The 20,088-nt window shown below is 39.2% G+C and overlaps 2 protein-coding genes across 2 annotated transcripts in view; one reads left to right on the plus strand and one right to left on the minus strand.

The window, feature by feature from the left end:
* The window catches only part of cnksr2a (connector enhancer of kinase suppressor of Ras 2a), a 90,696-nt gene extending 83,868 nt beyond the window's left edge, over positions 1–6,828 (plus strand). The window contains exon 24 of the mRNA XM_054751031.2: positions 6,674–6,828. Coding sequence (XP_054607006.2) covers positions 6,674–6,721 — 48 coding nt within the window. The 3' untranslated portion in view covers positions 6,722–6,828. The remainder of the gene's footprint in view (positions 1–6,673) is intronic.
* On the minus strand, positions 409–18,855 carry smpx (small muscle protein X-linked). Its single transcript, XM_015955491.3, has 5 exons — positions 18,627–18,855; positions 8,393–8,454; positions 6,636–6,722; positions 4,290–4,428; positions 409–799 (listed from the first exon to the last, which is right to left on the minus strand). Exons 2-4 carry the CDS (start codon positions 8,426–8,428, stop codon positions 4,291–4,293), a joined length of 261 nt encoding a protein of 86 aa, XP_015810977.1. The 5' UTR covers positions 8,429–8,454; positions 18,627–18,855; the 3' UTR covers positions 409–799; position 4,290.
* Between the last annotated feature and the right edge of the window lie 1,233 nt (positions 18,856–20,088).

A 20,088-nucleotide genomic window follows, 5' to 3' on the forward strand; every position in this document is an offset into this window, starting at 1 on the left:
GGAGTCTGATGTGCTCGTCGTTTAGCTGAAGTTTGCACTCCTCAGGGCTTTTTGACCCTAATGGGCATCTGTTGCTAAGGTCTTACTCCAACATAAAAATACAGCTTCCTTGCAACTATTTAGGTATCTACTGCCCCCATCGCCAGAAGAAATAAACACTGTCGCTTTAAATAATGAGATGGAATGATGATGAGGATGCCGTAGCTATCAGAACTCATTTCTTCAGAACTGCATTCAGCAATTTATTTAATTACCACCCATCAAAAAGCTATTTAAACATTTACACCAAAAATGATTTAACCATTAAAATCAAATGTTTCAGACAAAGCTGAGGTGTTTTAAAAGTCATCCAATGTTAATACTAAATTTAGCTCATGTATTCTCCTTTAGCAAAACGTGACACGAGTCTGGACTTTATTAGATTTATTACAGCATTAATAATTTCCTGGGAAATGTAACAGTAAACAACATTACAAGGTTCCCATCCGACACAACAATTTTTTTATGTATATCCTTCATTAGTTAATTAGAAATATCTCAAAAACTCTTCAAGAACAGAAAATGACAAACACAAATTCCCATTTTCTTCATAGAAATTTCAACTCAAGTCTCTTCGGCATCAGAAATGTAGGATTTATGGATTTGTTTTATGATAAATACATTCGGATCTGTAGTTCTGATTAGATGAGAGGTGATGACGGTGGCTTTATCTCTGGCGATCAAAGCTTAGCTGTTAGCAGCGGTGGAATCTCTGCTAATGAAGATTATGTTCATCCTCTTCGTTTGGTAAAAAATGGTCCTGAAAGAAAACAAATAAAAATGCTGCAATGAATCACAATAAGTTCATCTACATTGTTTATTCCAAAAATATATTTATTTCTAAATAAAAGCAAGTTTGGGTCATTAAATAAAACATTTAGCAAGATTATTAACAAATAACGGTTTACCTGTTGTAGAGTTTAATTCTGTTTAAACCAAATTCAAATGAAGCCTAGAACAATTTACTGTCATCCTAATCCGATTTAATGGCAAAACATCAGCAGTGAGCTTTCATAAAGCCTTGCATATGTAGTGGGATGAGTCACCTGCCACCAAGTAATTGGACGACCTATCATTGAGGGAAGGTGCTAATATAAATAGGGCCTGAGGTGGCGCTACAGCGATCTTTTACTTTGGCTCAACTTCCGCTTCCTGTGTGAAGCGCGGGACTCCGGCGTGTCGGACTGTGAGTACTATCTAAAAACGCTGCAGTAGTTGCATGGAGTCTGGTGTTTATTGGTTGCTCCTGCCACAGGAATTGTTGTATGTGGTCCTCCCAGAGTAACGGAAGGCTTCTTTTATCCTATGTGCTTCAAAGAAGTGATCCAGGAAGGGGTGTGTCTCCACAGGAGACTCTGTTGTTCTGTTGTTCTACTACTTTTCTGCACGGTTTCATGGGATCTCTGTTTACCGGTTGTTGACCCTGTACTGGACCATCATCTGGTTCCAAGGCCTTTCCACCCCGCCCCAAATGTGGCAAGGTGGATAAACGAGGGCCCGGGCGGGATTCGATCCCCAGACTCCCGGGTGAGAGTCATACGCTCTAGCCAGTCAGCCAAAGGGACATCCCCTTGGCCAAGTAGCTAGGGCGCATGATCAATCGGGACACTGTGACAGGACACTCACACTGTCACACATAACTGTAAGTCTGATCTTTATGGGTATTTAGGTAAAATGCTGTAATCTATAACCATGAGTAGCAACAGCTGGCTGTAGCAGTTCTGCTTCAGCATGAGGTATACAGTTCATGTGTGGTATTTCTGACAGAATAAATGAATAATCCTGTAAATTAACTAGCCGGTAGCAAGAGTTCACTGGTAATTTCTGCTGTATATAATAATGAGAATGAATGAAAATGATTATGCAGCCTTGTAGAGGTATAGCAGAGCAGTTCTGCCACATATATATGTAAGATTTCTTGTATCTGTGATTCACTTTAGTTTAATGAGGCTGAGGGAAATTTCCTGCATGTTAAGATATCTGTGGCGATGAACATGAACCACAATAAAATAACATAGCAATAAAAATCCTCACGTCACAAAACAGTCTGAAGCTTTAGTAAAAGACAGTTTTTAAACATGTTTTTATTCAGAGTAAATCTAAATAACAATCCTTTTTTTCAACACGTTGGCTCAAAGCTTCAGAATTTGAACCATCTAATTTTCTCACCTTTTTCTTGTATTTATTTTATAACATTAACGAGAATACCGTTGCACTGCACCGTCTCAGTGTTTACATGTGGAGAGTTTCTGTTTTCTGCTCATCAGAGACACAGCACAGACTGCTACTCAGAGCTCACACACACACACACACACGCACACACACACGCACACACACACGCACACACACACACACGCACACACACACCCACACACACACACGCGCACACACACACCCACACACACACACGCGCACACACACACACCCACACACACACACGCGCACACACACACACACACACACACAAACACCTGAGCAGAAACCAACCACACAGTGACCTCCCGTGGTGAACTGCAGCCACTGCAAGTAAATATTATATTTATGTTTATTTATGTAGCAGACGCTTTTATCCAAAGCGACGTACAATTTATAACCTATAGGGCATGTTGTGATCTGCGGGGGAAACCGGAGTACCCGGAGGAAACCCACGCATGCACGGGGAGAACACGCAACTCCACACAGAAAGGCCGCAGCCGAGTTTCGAACCTGCACCCTTCGTGCTGGGAGGCAACAGTGCTAACCACTGCACCACCATGCTGAATTCAACAGAACTCACTGCTATAAATATAAAAACACATTTAGTGTCACATTTTGTCATTAAATAAACTGTATGTAGTAAAAGCGTGTTTTTTTTTTGTTCAATGCACCAAATAAAATTTATTGGTGGCGCAGTGGTTAGCACTGTTGCCTCGCAGCACGAAGGTTGCAGGTTCGAAACTCGGCTGCGGCCTTTCTGTGTGGAGTTGCGTGTTCTCCCCGTGCATGCGTGGGTTTCCTCCGGGTACTCCGGTTTCCCCCACAGATCACAACATGCACTGTAGGTTATAAACTGTACGTCGCTTTGGATAAAAGCATCTGCTAAATAAATAAATAAACAAAAACATTTATAACCAACCTACAAGCCCCTAGGCATCAGATTTACTCTCATGTTTCTTGGTTGTTTAGAAATAATCTAAATATGGAAGAAACGGTAACTAATTATTTAATTTGGACATTTTATCCGTGCTTGTTTAGATGTTATTAGCCTACAAACACACCCATCTTCTCTCGGAGAAGTTTTTTAGTGCATTAGTTATTTTTAATGTGCATCAGCAGGATTTGCATCAGGCACAACAAACCTGTGACATCCTGTACAGATTCACCTTTGTCCTTCCGTTCTGTAGTTTCATCCTCATTTGCATCTTTTTCTTTGGGTTATTTTACTAAAACCCATCCCGCCTGTGCAGAGCAACTCTAAAGAGTTTCATTACAAAATCAAGAATCACAATTAAATAAAAAAAACATTAAATGTGAATTTTTTTCAGTCCTTTTTGATGCATATAGAAAACACAATATCTGATGATAAACCAGTAAAAACAAGTAGTAAATTACCTGCAGCTTGTCTTTTACTACAAACACAGATTAAAGTTAAATCAGTTGGTATATTGTATAAATAAGGTCACTGAACATTTTTGCCTAAGACGAAAGATTATGGATAATTATTATGGATTAATTAATAACTTATGTTTATTATGTATTATTTTATTGACTGTGTTTTTACTGCTTTGTTGTGTACTTTTATTATTGATTGTGTTTTTGTTTTTATGTTTAACTTTTTATCTGTACAGCACTTTGGTCGGCTGCCATGCTGTGTTTTAAAAGTGCTTTATAGATAAAGTTGGTATAGTAATTACTCAAACTAAACACTTGATTTTAAATTTAGCAAAAATATTTCTATTTATTTCATTTATTTATCAAAGGTGGATGCTACAGAAATAAGTTTTGGTCAAATCCAACTTTATTTAAAACACACGTTAGGAAAGGGCCCACAAAGCGAAAGTACAGCCAAATGGAAAACAAACTAACTCCTGGAAAAATTAGCTTGAGGTAATTAAAGAAAATGAGAAACAGGGTAATATCTGATTCTTTTTACAAGGTGGGGGCGGGGCTTAAAAAGTATGCTGCAACCAGCCACCGGGGGTGTAGCTTGGCTTGCTTTGTAGGTAGTGAAGTCAGTACTAACATTTCTGAACAAGTATGTGGACACCTACATTAGTCTTTAGTGACCCATCGTAGTTCGCTCTTTTTGTTTTGCAGCTCTGAGAGGTCCACAGCAGGCCCGGGTAACTTTGCACCTGGCAATGGTTTCTTTTCGTCTGGTGTCCGCGGCTGTGGTTCTGGTGGCTGACCCTACAAATGAAAGAAATAAATAACATAAAAACAAACAAAATAGTAAAATTAATCCACTAATGTTGAGAAATTTTATGTATATATTTTTTTAAATCTAGTTTTTAAGCCAGTATATAAACTCACTTATTTTTTAATTTGCTTTAATTTCTTTTAATCTTTTTTAAAAACAAATAAAATTTGTATGCAAGTATATACACACCTAGTAATTTTTAATAAAAGTTTTATATATTTATTTTATTTTAATTGACTGACGCCTCTCTCCAGGGGCGCAGATAGGATTTTCAAACTGGGGGGAACTAAGTTCCAATGTTCCCTCCCCCAAACACACACACACACACACACACATACACATACACAAACTATTGCAAGCGCCTTAACTGGAGCTCAGTCAGTTTGTGTACTTTCATCCAACGGTTTACGTAAAAACTAACACTTTTATATACGTGTTTAAGCCATCATGCAGTGGAGCGCTGGCAACAAAGCTCTGCCTGATCAACACTATAAATTATAAATGACCCGCACTTGTATAGCGCCTCTCAGAGTAAAGACTCCAAAGCACTTTACACAACAGTGTATCATTCATCCATTCACACACATTCACACACTGATGGTGATGAGCTATGACAGTGGTCTGCAAATGGCGGCCCGCGGGCCACGTCCGGCCTGCAAGCCCTCTCTTTGTGGCCCCCAAACCCCGCGTGCACCCCCCACCCCCGATGGCCGACCGGGAGGTTTAGGATAGAGCTGAGGAAAATAATCAATGCATGAGATGCGGGCATAAACGGTTGTGCATCATAGAAGAGTACCATAATCAGTTATAGTGGAATGTGGTTGTGTTATTTTAATGGCGGCACCAGCGTAGCATCCACATCTGTCAGAGCGGTGTTCTCCACATTTACCAGGTAGGAAACTTTGGTCTGCCTTTATGTGGTTCTGCAGGGCTGAGCGCTGGAGTTATAACCTGAGACTGAACCCGAATCGAATCAGCCCGACCCGTTCTGTTGGATTTCGGCCGTAACTTATGTTAATTGAGCGGGTTGTCGCGCGGCGCGCTCCGCTCGCTCGATCAGCGACCGAGAGAGAGAGCGGGAGGTTGTCTGCTCACACAAGAGAGAGGATCGGAGGACGCTCCTCCAAACACGCATTATTATTTTCATAATTTCATTATTGTTTCTCCTGGAAGCGCTCAGTCAGACCGAGTGCTGTGATGTCGGGAGATCCGGTCTTGGGGAGGGGGGCGGGGTCAGTGATGGCGGCTGCAGCGTAACCTGTCTCTTATTTAGAGATACGGAGAAGTTAAAGGAGAGAAAAATAGAAGATAGAAGTTCTTGTTCCACTTTATTCTTTTGTTTCATGAAGATAAACTGATGCTAAATTCAGCTTAAAGAGAAACTGGGAGGAAGCTTTGGTTCATTTGAAGCCAGCGATCCAAACAGCAGCAGCACCCCATTCCCCCCTGAATCTGGGGGGGGGGGGGGGGGGGGTAGATTCCCCCCCGCCCCCACCCTATCTGTGCGCCTGCCTCTCTCACAAACCCGTTCATACTGCTAGTGACCACTGGGGGCGTGGCTTCCCGAAGCCAACCAATAAGAGGGCAGTTATCTTTTTTTTAAGAACAGAGTTACAGAGACAGGTGCCCAGCTTTGATGTTTGTGGCTCCAAAACTCCCGTTTTACTTTTAACTTGTAAATTAGATAAACAGACGGTGTTTTTTTCTAAATGTGCAGCAGGATTTTGCCTTGAACAACAAAAGCAAGAGTCCCTAAAACTATCTGCTGTAAAAAGGATTAAAAGTGTCGTTTATGGGCAGATTTTACTCTACAAGAACAGAAAACATGCGTCGGACATTTCTAAAGTCACTATTGGGAAGATACATATTTGTTTTATTTTTCCAGTCTGTTTGTGTTGCGCAATGTTCATACACAGCATTGGCTTACACTTTACATTACGGCAGGGCTCACTTTGACTAGGGAAATAAAAGCGTAGCAAAGGCAAAACACTCCAAATCGAATCGAGCAGCCCGCAGGTGTTTAGGCCTGCTGTACGATCAGTTAAATGGAATCACAATATGAAGAAGATGATGGTTCTTCTTCATCTGATCTTTATGCAACCTGATTTTCCTATTGAGATAAGATCATTCTAAACATTTGAGATAAGAAGTTGTGTTTTAGTTTACATGCAAAGTCGTGTAGGCTGGGTAGTCTCACCTCTTCCGTGTCTCCTGTCTCCTCTCTCCTCTTCACAGGAAGTCCCGCCCCTGGACGCAGAGCTCCCATCGGGATGTTCAAATTAGCCTGATGGAGAATGGGAACGAGCAATGAGAACGTTTCAAGCCTCTGATGATCAATGTCCACTTTCTCCATCAATGTTAGGCTTCTCAGTGTCCCAAACCTCATGTTTTGCTTGTGGTCACTACTACCCGATCATCACCAGTCACTAAATGGGACTAGTGTGTTTATGAAAATTGAGACACACACTCCGAGCCAATCAATCTGCCTGCTAACTCGGTGTTCTCTGCTGCCTGCGCCGACATCGCCTCACGGGTTTGGTTTTGTACTGTAGTGTATATAAACCTGTAATGTACAGCTGTACAGACACGACGACGTAGAGTTTAACAATATCGGTGGAGCTTCAGCTTTTTACAGACGACTGGAAGTGAACTCTGGGTGAGAAATCGTCTCATGTGCAGCATGCTACTGTAGTGCTGCTTTGGCTGGAATCATTCACCATCTTTATTCTAAGAACCCCATCATTACCAAAGATTAAAGGAATAATTCACCCAAATCTTTAGCATTTATGCTTGAAAACCCTTCACCCCCTGGGCATTGTTAGTTTATATCACAGTTCAGACATTATGCTGTCATTCATTTGCACAAACATTTAAATAAGTCCTGTCAAATTTGACCTACTTAAAGTCCTTGCTGTCGCCAGTGTGAATAAATCATCATCGGATTTGGATCAAATATTCTACTGGTTTGCCTGATCAGGGATTTGTTTGCTATTAGGAGTTGTTTTCTGTGTAAAAGTTCTAAAGTTTTTCCATCCCACCTGTAATAGATAGCATCCTGAATGGCTTCTGTTTGAAGAAATAGCTTTTGTCTTCAAGGCCGATAAGCTAACAGCTAGACTAAGCACAACCAAGAACAAAACGCCATCCTGATGTCACATGAAGCTGTTTAAGATGGCAGCAGGACGCTTTTGTCTTGGCTGGGTTTAGACTAGCCGTTAGCACATCAATCCCAACAAAAGTTAAGTCTATTTTTCATGATCGTTAACTGAATGATTAAATCTATACGTTGCCATCCTTTCAGATTTAACATTGTTTTGCCTTTTATAACCAGATTAAATACTCCAATGGACACTTTTACCAACTTACGTCACTTCATAACTGTTAAGGACGTTTAGCGTGTTCATTTCCTGAAATACAGTGCATCTTAAAAACAACTGCCTCTTTGGAAAAAATGTGAAAGTAGTTTTGATTTGTTAAGTATGATTTTCATATGCAAAACTACTGATACAATATTTTAAGAAAGTCTGATGTTTTTTCTTTAATGAAATATTTATATGGTGAAACTGTACAGATGATCTTGTTTGTGATGAATTACTGGAGCCTGAATGAGGAACCTCCTGTTTGTACTGGTATTTAAAACATTGTATACTGATCCAATGCCTATACCATGGTTAGACATTAAAATGAGCACAATGAGAAGCTAGATGGTAAATGAAAGCCTCTCTGACATGCACATCAAGCCATTAAAACAAACTGCTCTGCATATGTTTGCCTCGCTATAACTGCACTGAAAAGCCTTGATACTGTATGCACAGTCCGAACCCTGCATCTGCCTTCAACAATAAATAATTTAATGTGGAAACTGCCTGAAATGCTGATTATTTCCTTTATATTCTGTTTTAGTACATTAAAGTAAATCTAGGAACTCCTCCATATTGCCACATGTGTGTTTACCTGCAAGGCCTTAACGTTGGATGAAGGTTTGGACATACTCCCCCCTCGGTGTATCCACTGACCTGCAGAAAGTAAATTGAAAACATTCCATTATGAGTTTGAATTTATGAGTGTGCGTACTGGGGGAACAGTGGTTTTTAATGCCCGGGATAACATTTCAGTTGCTTAGCGACTCTTACAAAGACAGGCAGGTAGAGGAACTGTTCTCTGAAACATTTATGAGAGGGACACACTGTCAGAATTAAATGGCCTAAGTTTTACCTCTGAGTTGCTTATACGTGTCCCACATTGAAGGATAGACTGTGCAGACAGCATGATATATGGATATATAAATAAAAAATAATAATAGTTGTTAAATCTGTGCAAATTAAAATAAAGTAATGTGCTGGTAAAGTGTACAAAGCTTTAAAGAAACCATCATTAGTGTTTTGTTTTTCTACTTGTAATTGTTAAGTAGCAGTTATAAATAAAGCAATAAAGACATGGTTAAACATATTGGTTTGGCAAAATGAACGTCATTCTTGACCCTTCATTCCCTCCGACCTCACTTACTCAGGTTTCACCTCTAAGGAATCTGGATGGTGTAAGTGTAGATTACAAATGCTGTGCCCTCCCTGCACTCTGTGGTAGTACTGTTAGAGAAATCTGTTGAGCTGACAAGATGATACAATGTGATATGATACAACACGGTACAATACAGTATGATTAAACATAATACACTAAGATGATGCAGCACAATAGAAGATTAAACAAAACGATACAAGCCTAGACAGTATGATACAACACAATAAAGTACAATACAATATAAGACAATATAGTACAATACAGCACAATAAAGTATGATACCAGACAATACTACGATGTAAAACAAAGTACAATACAAGACAATACAACAATACAAGACAATACATTATGATACAACACAATACAGTACGATACAAACCAATACAGTATGATACAACACAATACAGTACAATACCAGACAATACTACGATGTAAAACAAAGTACAATACAAGACAATACATTATGATGCAACACAATACAGTACAATACAAGATAATACTACAATAGAAGACAATACTGCAATACAAGACAATACAGTATGATACAACACAATACAGTATGATACAAAATAATACAGTACGATACAAACCAATACAGTACGATACAAGACAATACAGTATGATACAAGACAATACAGTATGATACAAGACAATACAGTATGATACAAGACAATACAGTATGATACAACGCAATTATCTGCGATACAAGACAATACAACAATGCAAGACAATACAGTACGATACAACACAATGCAGTACGATCCAAGACTATACAAATGATACAGCACCAGTGTTAATTTTGTTGACAAAATATTTTCGTCTTTTTTTTCGTCACGAAAATATATTTACAGACGAAAATGAAACAAAAATTCAAAATAAAAGCTTGGAAAAAGACGAAGACGATAATTAAATTGATTTAAACTTTTAGTCAACGAATGAAAGACGAGACGAAAATCTACGATGACGCTCTTCTACATGGCGCTCTATGGTGCGGTGCGACTATTGTGTTGTTTTGAGATGCGAACGTAGTAGAAGACAAGGGGCGTGGCGTGCCGTGAACATGCGGGACGACGTGAGAGAAGACAGACCCTGAATAGTATAAAGGGGCAGGTATGCGCGGTATGCTAAACATAGCTCACTGAATATATCGACGGCATAAGAAGAAGCAGTGGAGGAAAATGTTAACTGCTGGGCGAAAAAGAAGAGAAGATGTGTGGAGTCAATTTTCTTATGATAACATTGCTACCAAAACTACATGCCGAGAGTGTGGACTGTCGTTCCGAGCAAAGAACAACGAATCTGAAGAGGCATCTACAGAATGGCCACTTCGCCATTTTCTCCAAGGTAAATCCACTTAAATGTTGTACACGTGACGACCCGAAAAGTAATATATAGGCAAATAAAACTGTATCAACACTGTCATGTTGGGATAAAAATTCGGACGTACCGTATTTTCATGACTATAACGTGTGTTATTAGGGAAATAGCGGGTGAGCAGTGTTGATGCATGATTGCGCATGCACCGTGAGCGGTTCTGGTACTTTTTGGGTCGCAGCCGCTCGCTGTACGTGCGCTCTAAACCAGGACTAGACCAGTAAAGTGACGCATGCTGTTGGCTGTTAATAATTTTCACAATGTCTGGTTTGCACTGATATGATCCGAGTCCCGAGCCCGCACAGATCTTTTACCGGTTCATTTTATAACGAGATTATATATATATATATATATATATATATATAATGTGTGAAATCTCAAAAAGCAACAGGTAAATCATTGTTAGAAAGTCAATGTTTTAATTGTGTATTTTTATTTTTTTGCAGTTGCAGAAAACTATTGCTGATGGTGGCCAACCAGCTACCAAAAAGGCAAAAATGTCCAACCAGAACATTGAGGACGCATTTACAAGTACTACAAAGAGTGATGCCAAAGAACAACAAATGAAAGAAGAGGCTATCGCTACATGGATTGGATGTACAGGATTGCCGGTCACAACAGTAGAAGATGAGGATTTTATTCTGATGATAGAAAGTTTGGATAAGAAGTTTACTGTGCCAAAGAAAACCAAGATAAGTAATCTAATTGAAAAACATTATGAAAACAAAAAAAGTTACATTTAAGAAAAGACTGTCTACTAGACAAAGGTGCTAAAAAGAGCACCTTTGTAATTTCCAGTGTGCTTTTTGTTTTTTATTAAACACGTAAGTGTTAAACGTGTGAAGTGGTTTTTTTATTCAAATATTCTATGTTCTTAGCTGTGTGTGTTATATCTGATCAGTGGTGGTTAAGAGTTTGGACTCTGTGTATTAAATTACACTAGTTTTTCCGTGCTCTATACAAAAGTAGGAAATTACTTCATTAGAAAAAATATATGCATTTTGTTGACTAAAATTGCTTATTTTTATCGACTAAAATTACTTGTTATTTTTGTCGACTAAAATGGGACTAAAACTAAAATAAATCCAATGACTAAAATAGGACTAAGACTAAAATTAATTTTTAGCCAAAAGACTAAGACTAAAATAAAATTAAAATTTCCTGTCAAAATTAACACTGTACAGCACAACAGAAGATTAATAAAAATGATACTATGATACCTACTACCTACACAGTATGATACAAGACAATACAGTATGTTACAGGACAATACAATATAATACAAAAACACGACATTACAGTATGATACAAGCCTACACATTATGATACTAATACAAGAAAATACAATAGAATACAAGACACCACTACGATTCAAAACAATACAGTACGATACTGTCATGTTCTGCGTTCCCCTCATGTGTCCCCTTGTGCTCTGTGCCTCCTTGTGTTCACCAGCGTTCTCTAGGCTTCCCTTATGTTTTCTCCTAGTCACCCCCTTGTAGTTCCCATTGGTTTGTATTAGCCCTCCTTACCCCTCTAATTATTAGTTGTTTATCTTTGCCCTTTGTCTTTAGGTTTATTTATTTAGTGTTTTATAGGTTAAGTTTTATCTCCCCCTCTGCTTAGTTCTTTCCCCATTTAGTTTATTGATGGCACCTGTCTTCCCTCTAGACCTCACTCCTTACACCTGTCACCTGTTCCCCTGATTGCTTCCCTCTGTGTTTAAAAACCCTGTCTTGTCCCTCATTTTTTGTTGGTACATTGTCTTTGTCAGCATTGTTCTGTCCTCCTCAGGAACTCCAAGTTCTTGCTCATGAATGAGCTTTGTTGTAGTTCAGTTTTTTCTGGATTTTCGGTTTGGCTTCCTGCCCCTTTGGATATTTACCCATCATCCTAATGAAGGACTTTCATTCATTTAACCGTTCCTGCCTGAGTTGTCTGGGCTTCTGCATTTTGGGTCCTAACCTCCTGCTCTCAGCATGACAGATACAAGACAATACTGCGATACAAAATACAGCACAAGACAAGATACAAGACGATACAAAACAAGAAAGTATCAGGTAAAGACAAATTATACCTTCTGGATCTCGAGCCTTAAACTCATTCACTCACTGACTCACTCACTCACCAGTTTAACCACTTAAGCCTATAGGGTCTTGGAGAGCTGCTGCCTATCTCCAGCAGTTATCAGACGAGAGGCGGGGAACACCCTTGACAGGTCCAGTCCAATCACAAGGCCCAAGCTTAAAACATTTTTGACATATTTTTTGCAAGGCTCTTTTCGACTGAGCTCAATATAACCAACTGACATTCTATTACTATCAGATATCACAGGTGCCAGATCCTATAAATACATTCAAAAGGAGTCAATTAGAGGCACAGACTGAGGTAAAAGAGCACATGGTAATGCAAAAGAAACACTATTTTCCATCAGAAACTTATTTTTGTTCATCAGACCAGCCTGAATTAAGTAATAGCTATTTTTGTCAATGGCTCATTTTCCATAATGCTATAGCACTTTCTACAAATCTACACAAATACTATCAAAGAACTATTCTATTGGACATTGCAAACATGTTAACAGAAATTTTAATTTATTTGGGTACCGTACTTCAACTTTATCTTTGTTCACACTGATTTTCCTTTCTCCAAGCTGCTACTTCACAGATCAACATCAGCCCAGGAGATTTCTAACTGAAGATATTTTCATGGACTGTTTATCTAATTGGAGGACCAGAGAAGTGTCCACTGGTTTCCAAGGAGCTGTTTGTGTATCAACATTCAGTAAAATGTATTCCTGTCCTTGATGTGAGTACGAAAGCCAAAAACCTCCCACAAGTACACAACATGACGGTAGTAACAGCTGACTGTAAATATTTTGTAAATGTTGGCCCTAATCTAGCTAAAAAGCTGCCAGAAGTTGACATTAACCATTAAATAAATAAATAAAAATAATAATACAATGTTTTTGAGCAGTGTAAGCCAAAGTGATGTGATCCAAGTGGTACATAGTTTCAAAGGTAAAAAATCCTTAGATTTTCATGTGATATGTCTCTCATCAAGGGGGTTATCCATTGCATTATTGAACCTTTTACTTATATTTGCAATAAATCCTTTTCAAGTGGCACAGTCCATGAACAAATGAAAATAGCCAGAGTTATTCCTATTTATAAAAGTGGTGATAAATTATTAGCTCGTAACTATAGACCTTGTAATTATAGACCTTGTAACTATAGACCTATCTCTTTACTACCACAGTTTTCAAAGATACTTGAGAAACTTTTTGTAATTAGATTTGAAGCATTTATCAACAAGTTTGATCTTTTAAACGACCATCAGTATGGGTTTAGGGAGAATTGTTCAACCTCATTAGCAGTTATGGATTTAGTAGAGCAGATTGCAACAGCAGTGGATCAAAAACTTCATGTAGTGGCTGTCTTGATTGACTTGTAAGGCATTTGATACAATTGATCACACATACCTGCTCAAGAAATGTGAATACTATGGTCTTCGTGGTAAAGCCAATCAATGGCTTGAAAGTTATTTAAGCAGTAGATTTCAATATGTAAATGTTAATGATATTGATTCACAGCTTCAAAGAGTAATATGTGGTGTACCGCAAGGCTCGGTGCTAGGACCGAAATTATTCAACCTATACCTGAACGACATCTTTTCTGTATCGTCTCGGTTAAAATTTATTATGTTTGCAGATGATACTAATTTCATTTGTATGGGAAAAGATATGAGTAAATTATTACAAGAGGTTGAAAACAAATTGGGTTCAATAAAAATATGGTTTGATTACAACAAGCTATCACTAAATGAAAATAAAACCAAATTTATGATATTTTCAAGGAACAGGCACAATGACGGTGCTAAGCTGTATTTAAATGGAGTCCCAATTGAACAAGTACATGAAACTAAATTCCTAGGTGTGATTATTGATAGTAAACTCAGTTGGAAACCACATATTGAATATATCAAACGGCAAGTGTCTAAATCTATTGCTATACTTTATAAAACTAGTGATGTACTAAATAAAAATGCCTTGCTTTTGATTTATAGCTCTTTGGTTATGCCTTATTTGTCTTACTGTGCAGAGGTTTGGGGAAATGCAGGTAAAACGTGTGTTGAGACTGTTTTTAAATTACAACAAAAGGCGATTCGAATAGTTAATAAATTGGAATACCTCGAACCAACCCATAATCTATTTAGTCAAACTAAAACGCTAAAATTAGGAGATATTATTAAAGTAAAAATCTTAGAGATTCTCCATAAAGTAGTTAATAATAATATCCCAAGTTGCATAAAAGTTTATTTCAAACCAAGAGATGATCATTATAATCTCCGGTGTATTTATGTTTGAATGTGTAAAAGCCAGAACTAATGTTTAATCAAGATGTGTTTCAGTTTTTGGTGTGAAATTGTGGAATGAGTTAGATGATGATTTGAAGAAATGTACTTCTTTACTAAAGTTTAAAGCAGGTGTAAAGTGTCACATATTTACAGGGTATGAAAAGTATGTATAGACATTAATGAATTTTCATTGTGGATATTTATATTGGGGAAAATAAAAAATTTATATTGGTTATGTATCTTAGATGGAAAATAGGGTAGGCTAAAATAAGCATTGCTTCTGCCTATTCCTTTTTTGGTTTAAATTCAAGTTGTTAATATTGTTGTTTTTGTTTGAAAAGAGATGTTTGAAAAGAGAAATGTTATGTTAATGCTGCAAACCAAAATAAAGACCGAAAGAAAGAAGAAAGAATTGTTTAATTAAAGCAATCATGTGAGTGAAGGTGTTGTGAAGTTCTTAAATTCCTAAAACCTATTCAGTTGTAAGCACTTGTACTTTTTAAGGTGTGGAGGAACTTGGCGTCCAATTCTACTTTTGTTTTTAAAAGGGCTCTTCACAAAGGTGCTGGTTGCTAGGTGACGTGTCACCTTGTTTGCATAAATGGCCATACATTTTCTATTGCAATAGACACTGTGGGGAAAAGGAATAAAGATACAAAAAGTGAGAAAAACATTTTGATTCAAGGTTTTAGTTTTTATCCATCAAGTTCAGAGGAGAGTTGCTGAGAGTGGACTGGGCTGCCTGTGAGTGCTCTGGGAAGGAGGAAGGAGAGCTCCACTGTTGGTCAGAAATGGCATTGTCCAGATGTTTTCAAGTTGTTCATGAGGGATCTTGATTTCCTGACACAAGTTTTTTTTTCTAAGTAGTTACAGAATCTTTGTGATAATCTGGAAACCAACTTAGTTTCATTTTCTGAGATTAAAGAAGTGTGACAAATTTGAGACTATTTAGGAGGGGTTAGCAGCACAAAATATGTTGACGAAAGACAATAAAATAATCGTAGGTAGGCATGTAGGTAGGTAGGTTGGAAGGTAGTATGTTACTTATAATTTAGCGGCAAAGATTAAAAGAATAAAAACGCATAATAGAGACACAAACACTATAAATGTATCATGATTATCACAATGTCCAACATTATTTAAAGGCAGTGCAGATGTGCAAAAGGTACACAAAGCAGCCAGGTCACAAACGCAGCAGCAACAAAGAGGCACCGATATTTTGGAGGATAGCCCAATAGAAACACATCTATAGACTCAGTACCACTAACGATCTACAGCTTTCAAATGTGTGTCCAAAATCGTGACAGCCAGCGGAAAGAAGCTGTTTCTGAGTCTTGGTCCTGGCTTGGATCGACCTGTGGTGCCTGCCAGAGGGCAGCAGGTCAAACAGATGGAAGACAGGATGTGTGCCGTCTTTGGTGATAGCCTGAGCTCTGCTGAGGCAGCGGGAGGCAAAAATGCCCTTCAGGGAGGGGAGGGGGCAGCCGATTTATTTAGTTTTAGCATTTACAAAATTTTTGCAAGTGATCATAACTAAATGTTCTTGCAACTTTTTGTCTCTAACTAGTTGCAAACATTGATGTGTTACACAGACACCGGCATTAGCTTTAGCAACAGATTTACAAATCACACACTTTGTGAGGTTTTGATTTTAAATCTGAACCGTGACTAAATTCAGACTGTCTGCAGGGGTGAAGTAAAAAGACTGATCTGCCTTGTTGACAGCAGGATGTTGAATAGCAAACAAAGCATTTCCCAAAAGCAGATGCACAGAGTAAAAAACAAAGGAAGGATGGAGGAAAGAAAAAAAAAGCCGTAATCTTGTGTTGTTGGTGAAGATGTGGAATTCCAATTAGGACACTTTAAAGGTGTGGTTGACTGAAAAAAACTTTTTTTAATGATTATTTCTGATTAGATTGGTCCCTCGGAGTGTTTCATGCAAGCTGACCATGAAAATAGTCTCGTACACCTATCTCCTGCATTAGTTTCTGATAGACAACAGACGGCGAAACTCTAGAATTAGAAAATCCTGACAGACCCATGTCACACTGTCACTTAACATTGATGGACTCACCTATCTTGACTCACGACGGGGAAGGCTGCAGCTGGTTTAGCATCCAGGAATTAGCAGAGGACATCTTGACTAGTAGAAGCTAACCATTAGCATTAGCATGATCTTCAAATGGAAGAACTCCTCCAGGTTAGCGGTATTTGTGGAGATAAAACATCCACTTTGCAATTTACTGTTGAGCCCCCTTCAGACAGGCCATGAAAAACGGAAATGTTCCGGACTCTGTCCGTAAGACCTTTGTGTCTGACTACAAACATCCGGATAACGTGTTCCGGAATTTAACCGAACGAAGCCCCTAGTAACAGGTCCGGATTTGTTACGGACAGGGTGGCTGCTTCAGACTGGTGAGGTAGAGTTCCGGACAAGGGGGAGGGGGAGGGGGAGGGGACCGGGGGACGCTGTGCGCACCTAGATAGCTCGCTCCTGTAGCATGCGGCGAACCACGGCAACTCGCCTCCTACGGTACCGCCTAGACGCGCGACAGAGCGCTTCAGTGATTCCTTTAACCACTGAGCTTCATCATCCAGGTCTCTTATGCGTCTTCGCGTGCGCAGAATTATGCTTAAGCGCCTCGTGATTTTTATCTTGAGAGGCGCTATAGAAATGATATTTTCTTCTTCTTCTTCTTAACATGAGTCCGATCCCCCCACCCCGCCGCCAGACATCTGGAACTTTTCCCTGCTGTGTGAACGCAGCCGAAAGGACAAGTTCCGGTACAAAAGTGGTGTGTCTGAAAACACAGTTCCGGTTAAAAACCGGATTGAATTGTCCACACATATTCCAGAATGTCTATCTGAAAAGGGCCTTGGAGTTACATTGCTGTTATCCAATCAGAGGCAAGATGTCCAAACATTAGGAAATAACTCCAAAATCTGCCGTTTGAAGCTCAGCTGTTATTGGCTCATTTCTAGTTCCAGAATACCCCCCCCCCCCCCCCCCAGCACAACTTGCAAGGCCTTCATTCCTATCAGAGATTGCTGCAAATGTATGGATTAAATGAGCGTTCAGCACCTTTAAGACCACGAAGTATGACGTAACCAGTGTTTGCAAAAGAAGCTAATGCTTTGGCTCCACAATTAGACACAAACTTGATAAATCCCATTTTATTCACTCATCAAAAATCCAAACATAAGCCAGCCCTTTACAACATATTTGGGTTTTTACAGTAAATGTTGTTAAACAGAACCCAAAAATAAACGTTCTACTCCATTGCTAACGATTAGCATCACCCAGAGTCCTGCATAGTTATGGTCGTTAACAGAAAACAGATCTGAATGTTTGCTCATTTCCATTATTTTTCTTCATAAGCATGTTCTGTCCCTGCTCTCCATCTTCGCTCTGCCCTTTCTCTTTTGTCGCCGCTGCCTCGTAAGTGGCAGAAGGATTCTTTTCATATCTGGGATTTGTTCTCACTATAAATAGATGAGTGATACACACAGGGGACCTGCTTTCTATCCACACTCGCACTCTTAAATGGACACTCAGGGAGACGAACCAAAACATGGCTAAACACAGCGCTCGTCACTTGTCACACCTCCCTTTTAAATCTACTTTTATGGTAAAGCGTGTCTCTTTGAGTTTTATAAATGGACAAAGCTTGATGTATTATACCAGCTCATCTTAGCCCCCTCAGCACATCTGCTCATGTAAAACCTTAAGAAAGAAAGAAGATCCATTCATGAACTTCTGAAACTTAAGACAAACTTTTAACAACAGAAACTTAAAATCAAATCTATTAATACTACAAAATAAAAGTACAAGTATCTGCTTTTAAAATGCGGACTGATGCACAAATAAAAACCGCGAGGTGATCTGTCAGTGTTAAAGGTGTGTGTAGCTGTGTGTGGGTGTGTGTGTGTGCTCTGTTACCTCCTAATGCGCGTGGCTCCACTGCCCTGCCTTGTGCTTTCTCCGAGGTCCTCTTCAGCTACCTGACCTGTTTCCGCTCGCCCTGATTGGCTTGAAAACACACAGAACTCCTCCCAGAGCGCAACCTGACCCAGCAAGGGAGAAGTTAAATGAGTGTTCAGCCACTCTGTGGAAAAGTCTGCTTCTAGTTGTTCATTTCCACCTTCCTTCTGCAAGTTTAACCAGAATTTAGACCAAATAAGCTGTCTTAGGTGGTCGGATCAGGCCCCAGGGTTTTCCAGGATCAGCCGCTGACAGCTGGTCTGCTGTGTCCTCTGGTAGTAAAATGAGGAGCATCAAACTGCTTGTAAAGTATTCTAGGCTATGCAAATCCAGCCCACACTGCGTTCTCATTTGCTGGTAAAGAGTCGAAGGGAATTTTACAGGTATTCACCTTCACAGCTGAATTTTAAAAGGTTTTCCAGGACATTGTTCTGCAGCCAGTGCAGCAATACTGGGTTAGGGTAATGGTTAGGGGTTCATAAATTTGGGAATGTATTATACTTTAAAGTTAAAATATGAAACATTTTATTAAAAAGCTATATTTAAAATAAAATATGTCTACGGGACGTTTAGAGGTGTGCAGAATTAATATACAGTTTCTCATTTAAAAGCTATATTTAAAAAATAAATTTTTATAAAAATAATTATTTCAATTCAATTCAAAAATACTTTATTAATTCCAGAGGGAAATTGATTGCTGTAGTAGCTCAGAATAATAATAATCAAGCCATCAAAGAGTTGTTGTATATTACAATGGCTGTTGGCTGATGCTAGTTCCTTTGTTCTGTTACTACTGCTAGACCTATCAGCGGCATTCGATACAGTTGACCATAACATTCTGTTAACTAGGCTGAAATCTTTTGTTGGAGTCACAGGGACTGCGCTAAATTGGTTTCATGGGCTCGACACACGGGAGGCGACAAACGATCGCGATCAGTGAAATTTGTCGCCGCCGCTTTTATTACCTGAAACACGGGAGGCGATCCGCGGCAGCGGCCAGCTGCAAAAACGTCTACGCATTCTGTTCCATGGCGAAATCGAATCTTCCGTTGTTTTGTTTGGCTGTGTCAGGTTGGAGGGAATCAAGGTTATTTAAGCGGTTCAGCGTTAATAAAGCGGTAGATATGATGTTTCACAAGGTGCTGCTAGAGTTATGTGAAATCTTACTTCTGATTTTACTATATAAAACATAATAATAATCAACTTCTCCATGTTTGCTCGGAGATGTACGGAGCATCCTGTCCGCTCATTGGTCAGTGAATGAAACCTCCGTTGATTGGTCCTCGTCTGAGCGACAGCGATGAAAAGTTGAAAATGTTTCAACTTTCTGGGATTGCGTCACCTGTGCACGACACGTGCACGAGCGCACAATTTCACACACGTTTTTCGCGTTTCGCTTGGTAGGAGGGAGACCCGCGAT

The sequence above is a fragment of the Nothobranchius furzeri genome, chromosome 7 (genome assembly GCF_043380555.1).
Source record: "Nothobranchius furzeri strain GRZ-AD chromosome 7, NfurGRZ-RIMD1, whole genome shotgun sequence".
NCBI classification, from domain to species: domain Eukaryota; kingdom Metazoa; phylum Chordata; class Actinopteri; order Cyprinodontiformes; family Nothobranchiidae; genus Nothobranchius; species Nothobranchius furzeri.

Excerpts from the sequence above, each read along its gene's own strand:
- smpx (XM_015955491.3), bottom strand. The coding sequence starts at position 8,428 with ATGTCCAAACCTTCATCCAACGTTAAGGCCTTGCAG. Across the intron at positions 6,723-8,392 it reads CCAACGTTAAGGCCTTGCAG|GCTAATTTGAACATCCCGAT; the intron begins GTAAACACACAT and ends ATTCTCCATCAG. Across the intron at positions 4,429-6,635 it reads AGACAGGAGACACGGAAGAG|GGTCAGCCACCAGAACCACA; the intron begins GTGAGACTACCC and ends TTTCATTTGTAG.